Raw genomic sequence first — 6,314 nt, 5'->3', positions numbered from 1 at the left:
TTTGTGCTGCTGCCTAGAACTGATCAAACATCGATGAGAAGCAAAACAAACAAATTAGTTAATAGTTAATACCACAAACACAGACTTCTGCAGTCTTCATGATGCTAAGAGGAAATCAAAAACTCTACTTAGCTCCCCCTCCAGCTCCAGGAGCTTGTGGAAATACATAGCAGTAATATAGCTCTTCTTCATAGACAATTGACACACAAATCAATTCATCAAATCGTAACGCATAGCAAAGACAACAAATTTCTAACTTTTAGTTGATTAGTTGGATTTATAGTGCTAGATTTCTAACCTATGTGGATCTTTGACTGCAAACCAAATCTCGTGCCCGTTGGGTAACAGATGGTGGCATATTTTCAACTAGTCATCCTCCAACAAAGTCCATACCATCCTGCATAGAAACAATAGGAAGTTTTCAGGTAACTGGCTCAAGCTAGGAGGTTTATTCCAGTGAGATAAATCATCTACTTACCAAAATAAAGATATAAAGAGAAGGATAACAAGATAGATGAGCTTGACGAGGCGACGCTTCTTCTCCCCATTGAGCTGGTTGAAGATCTCAGTGACATCCATTAGGTGTTTCCGCTGCAGATATCTGGAAGTGATAACAGAGACTGTGACTTGAAAGCGTAGGCTAATCTAACAAGTAAATACTTAAATTATAGAGCTTTTTGCAACATCGCGTAAATTTTTCTATTATTTGCCTGCCGAAAAGGAAATGATAATAGCATGAAAAGAATATATACTAAACACTAAACATGAATCTCTTTCCTTCTCCTGAGAAACAAGAAGATTAGAAGATGTAGACACCCGGTTACCAAACTGTGGGCTCCGAAAATTCGCGCCCGGCCTCCCTTACTTTCGGGGGAGTTTTAACGGATTAAATTCTGAGGTAAATTCCCAGAAGGCATATTTGGTTTGAAATAAGACACTACCCACAGATTTTGTCCTCATTTTGCAAGGACTTTAGATCTGAGTTCTGGTTTCCTATAGGTACAAGCCTCTATAGTTAATTATCCCTCCCAATCACAAGAGAGAACTTTCGATTAAGGCTAGTCGTCAAACATATATGTAGAGATATGAGTTATCTAGTGTGTAGTAGCAGCATATGTTTGGGTTTGAATATTTAACATTTAAAATCAGAATTTTAGCAACTTGGAACTTAAAGCAGATGGTAGGGGAGGTAAATATGAGCACGATTAAGATCTCATGGTTCCGTCATCGGGGCCATCATGTTCCCTGGTCTACTTAGTTAGAAAAGGTAGTCGACCCAACCTGACAAAAGGATCTTTGTCGGCAGCCATTGGTTGCTTCGTCCAAAGGAACCTTGTAAATCTTGGATGAATATTTGCCTAAGGGGACAAATTTGAAACCACCTTAGCTAACTGAGGGCTTTGTGCTCTATCGATCATATCATTTATTCACATCTAAAGGATTTAGTGGTTTTGGGGAGCATATGGGCTCTTGCCATAACCATAATTTAGCGTTGTCATTTTGCGTCAAACCACCCAATTCTGAGGGCCCGGCCATAACCGTTTAACTGCAGTGTCATTTGGCGGCAAAATCGCCGGTTAGAGGACATGTGCCACGTCTTAGCTGGCAAAAGATATTTTCAGAATAAATCCTAGTGATATTCTCGATCAAACATTAGCTCTTAGTGAGATGAAGTGATATTTGAATTTGTTTACCTTGACAAATTGTTGCAGATGATGGACGAATTTTGCTTTAAATGTTTAATGATTTATTCACTACGTGATTCAACAAACACTAGACCACATCCCCAAATTGTTATTCATTATTATCCCTCTCTAACATGTCCTCGCTCAAACAACCCACACATTATCATTCGATTTGAGTCTAGTGTTTTGGTCTTCGCTCTCTCCACAATTCCCTCGTGCACAAATGCAAGTAAACAATCGATAACTCACTGATCTTTCATCTAATCAGATTATTAAAATCACTCTTTTGTCGTCAATCAATAGTGCAGTATGACATCCCTTCTCCCTCCACTGACCTTAGGTATAGGTATAGAGTTTTTTTTTTTTTTTTTTTTTCTCTACTCCACAAATGCATTAGGCTGAAACTTGATGATAGTAATCTAGCTATCAGCAAGAGGAGGTCAATTGAATTGTTAAGACTGAGCAAAATCTATACGAAACTGCCAAAATAGACCAAACCAAATCAATTTTTTTAAAGACAGAAAATATCTAGCTTTTACAAAAAAAGTTGCACAGAACTAAACAACTTGGTTGTGTTCAATGTCTTGATGAAACAATCAAACAAGAATCAAACCAAACATCAACAACAACAAAAACAAATCTTTATCCCACTACAAGCCATTGCACCGCACCAAACATCATTCTTTAAAAAATGTTAAAAAATGCTTATTTTGCAACTTCCATATTCTAAGCAAAACTATTTATTATAATAAATCATAAATTACATTCGAATTCACGTCTCAATCTCATACTTCCGCACCTCTCATCTTCTTACATCCATCTCAAATGACTCGTTTAATTAGAATTAAAATTCTGTATGAGAGCATTTTACTTTTATTTATATTTTCCAAGATTAGTCTTCTTTTTTATTATTTATAAATCATGTAAATGCTTTTTGTGTGCGCGCATGTTTAGATTGTACACTTATTTTTTCCTATATTAAATACAACTTTCTGTATTTAGTCTTAAAATAAAAAATCAACTGAACCTAACCGAAAGAATGTTTTTTTTTTTTTTTAATACGGGTAGTTTGGTTTAAACCTTTTCAGAATTGGCATTGCGGGCTAGAGTTCTAATATATGGCAACCCAAACCAAACTAAATCATGCTCGCGCCTAGCAATTGCTAGGGGACTTTGACACCAGTATGCTTACGACGATGTTCCAGTCACCAGAAGTGGACTAAATTTAATTGCCGCCATTAACGTCCCTCTGATGAGAAGGGAAAAAAAAATGACTAACATGATGAAATCAGTAGAATATGTCAGCAAAAGGAGCAACATAAGAGATGCAAAACCTCATAAAAGGCTTCAATTCTTGCAAAACTGAAAAAAATACAAAATATGGTCCAAAATAAGGCATATAAATCATGCATTAGCAAATCAATTTTGATCATGGAAATCGAAATAAAGCAAACATTAAGGGGGGAAACTGTAAACTTACAATCTCACATTGTAGTAGAGCATTGGAGCAGAAAAAAGAAACAACATCCATTGCCCCGATACAAGAAAAAGCAGACATAAGGTTCCTTGCAGTACAAATTCTGGTAAAATCACTGCATTTATCCGTGAAGATAAATCATATGGGTTAATGTAGTCATACTCTAGATCCGACAAGGACACCAGCTGCAAAATAAATGTGTAAAGCAAAAACCACGACAAAACCAAATGATAATTGCAATTTTGTGAATAAACAAAAGACAGAGGGTAATGTTTACTACAAAATGGAACTGCTAAAATGATCAAATATAACTGAATCTCTTTCCAAATATAAATAAATAAATAAAGCATTCAGCAAGTCAATTTATTAACTTCATTCAAGTTAGCCTTTGGTTGAATATTAACTATTCCAGAAACCTTTGCGGGATCAATACTTTTTCCTTAACAAACACATAGACATATAGTTTTATAGACGAGTAATTCAATTTTCTCGATCAGTGACACAGAACAAGCCACACTTTGGGCAGCATAAGAACAGTGGTTATTTCGTTTGCTTTTTATTCTTTGGTAAGTGGAACAGTTAGTTCCTTTCTTCCATTCAATTTTATTGATTGAAAATAAAAAGTCTCTGAAGAGACAAACAAGCAATCGGAATATGCATCATGCATATGAGTTATGAACAAATCCTTCTCTTTAATATTCAGATGTGATTCTTCATAGTTTTAGGCATCCTTTGGGATACATGTAAAGCACGGGTAAACTTTGAAGTAGCAAGCATTATCAGTTTATTGTTTCATAAGGATTCCTGGTGAGAAATGTTTGGAGACAACTTCAAAAAGCATGACCAAGTTAAATATCAGCTATTGATGTAGACAAATGGGGGGTCAAATCAAACCCAAAAAAAATTTGGTTTTGACTTCTCTTGAGCTTGCTAGCTCATTAATTTTTTAGCTAAGATTTAGCACATTATGAGCTGGTTTTTAGTTCATTTATTGAACTAAGAGTTAGCTCATTATGAGCTATGTTTTTTAGTTCATTTATTAGTGAACTTGACTCTTCCTTTTCCCCTTTTCTTCTTCCATGCTTTAGCTTTTGGGTTTCCTGTGTTGGGATGTTTTCCGTGCCTTGGCTCCTTGGTTTCCCCGGTTGGCTGCTAGTTTTCCGTGTTGGGTGGCCTTTCCCGTGCCTTGGTGCTTCGGTTCCGTGCGGGCCTCCTTGGTTTTTGCGGCTGCCTCTTCGGGTTCCGCCTGGGCTGTTTTCCCGTGGCTGTTGGGGGCTTTTCCGTGGCTTTGGTGCTTTGTTTCCTGTGAAGAATTGGGAATATTACGAAGTGGTTGTTGGCTTTTCATTTCCCTCATTTAATTAGCTTTTAATTAATGTTTTGGGGCTGTTTTTATTCTCTCTTTTGGTCTATAAAAAGGAGATGTTTGTGGTTGTTTTAGTAAGTTGATATGATGTGATTTTTGGAAGCTATAACTTGCGGGTTTGCTTGGAAAAGCTTGCGAGCTTTGTCCAACTTCTCTTCCTCTTCTCTTATAGGAAAGCTTGCGAGCTTGTCCTCCTTCGTCTTGGCTTCTAACCTCTTTCGTCTCTCCGCAAGTATCCACTCCATTCTGTCATTCTTCTTTAAGAAAGCAAGTTTAGATTTCTTTTATAAGTTTTGTTTGAGTCGTTTGTAAGAGTCGAAATTTGTAAGTCGTTTTAATTTCAAAAGTTTGTAAGTCCTTCTATTTTATAAAAGTGGAGTTTGTGTTTTGTCTTGAAAGTCATATTTTGTCTAGTTTTTGAGAAATTGTGTCATTTCTATTTCCTAGTTAGATTTTTATTTCGCTCGCCCCAAATTTTTGCTTGCATCAGCTATGAACTAATATGCAATTAAGCTGGTGGCACAGTCCCTGATAAAGAATTAACTATCCAACTTGTCATAAGAGCAGGCTTGTCCTCACAACCTAATTAGATTTAGATTGATCAAGTAATAATGTGTAATCAATGGACATTTAATTTAGAAGATCTTTTTATAAAAGATTTTTCAATATGAAAGATGTTGCTGCTGTTGTAATATGAAAGATCCCTTTTGATTTATCTTTCTGATGCTTTCCTGATTTAAAATTTCTTAGATAATGAAATCCCTCATATAAATAGGGTATGCATTTACGTAGTAAACACCCATAATAGTATTGAAACAATTGCAAATAAAGCAAGTCTCCATGTCTCTCTCTCTCTCTCTCTCTTGAGGATGCAGGCACTCTCTTCTCTTCTTTCTCCTACTCCTCTCCACCTTTCCTCCCAAACCAAACCTACCTATTCTCTCCCTCTTTTCCAAAAGGAACTCCGAGCATGCCTCCCTTTTTCTCTTTCTCAAGCATGGTGCAAGAAACCCCAAGATCATTCAACACCAAGAATCATGCCCTCTTTGCAGAAAAAAGAGTTCCAAGTCGCATCATTTTTTTAGAGCCAAACAATATTTGAGTTTTTTGGGATTAGAGGATTGAAGTATATTTGCATTTATTGAGAGTATTGATGGAGAAGTATAAAGAGAATAAGGAGGATCTACATAAGATGTTTATTGATTTAAAGAAAACATGTAATAAAGTTCCGAGAGAAGGGCCATGCAGAATTTAGAAAAGAAGTGGGTTGATAATGCTTATATTCAAGTCATTAAGAATATGTATACATAAGCTATTAATTGTGTTCAAACATAAGGTGGTTTGACCAAATATTTTCCTATTTCAGTTGAATTACATCAAGGATCAGCCTTAAGCTCATATCTTTTTGCTTTAGTCATAGATGTTATCACTAGACATTTGCAAGAGGTTGTACACAGGTGTATGCTTTTTGATGGTGAGAATCTTCTTGTTGATAAAACTAGAGAGGGAGTTGAAGGTAAACTTGAATTATTGATGTAGGCAAATTGGGGGGTCAAAATATTTTGGGTTTTAATTTTTTGTGAGCTTATAAAATCAGCTCATTAATGCTGAACTTCTTCTTCTTTCCAGCTCATTATTACTTGTAGTTTATCTCCTTTTCAGCTCATAATTCATGTCCAAAAGTATTCCCCCTTTATTTGGTTCATTCACCCTTCTCTGTGGCTCATTGGGTTCTCCTCCTTGGCTCCTTCCCGTGGCTGGTCCTTCTCCTTTTCTCTGTCTCTTC

The 6,314-nt window shown here is 36.2% G+C and overlaps 1 protein-coding gene across 1 annotated transcript; it reads right to left on the bottom strand.

Annotated features, from left to right (window-relative positions):
- Positions 1 to 36: 36 nt before the first annotated feature.
- LOC110094421 (probable protein cornichon homolog 2) lies at positions 37 to 3,438 on the bottom strand (the record flags this gene model as incomplete). Its single annotated transcript, XM_020819654.2, has 3 exons — positions 37 to 397; positions 479 to 601; positions 3,166 to 3,438. Coding segments are annotated over 3 exons (427 nt in total), but the record flags the coding sequence as incomplete, so codon positions are not given.
- Between the last annotated feature and the right edge of the window lie 2,876 nt (positions 3,439 to 6,314).

The sequence above is a fragment of the Dendrobium catenatum genome, unplaced genomic scaffold, assembly GCF_001605985.2.
Source record: "Dendrobium catenatum unplaced genomic scaffold, ASM160598v2 original_scaffold_211574, whole genome shotgun sequence".
NCBI classification, from domain to species: Eukaryota; Viridiplantae; Streptophyta; class Magnoliopsida; order Asparagales; family Orchidaceae; genus Dendrobium; species Dendrobium catenatum.
This window is presented reverse-complemented; position numbering and strand designations above follow the sequence as displayed.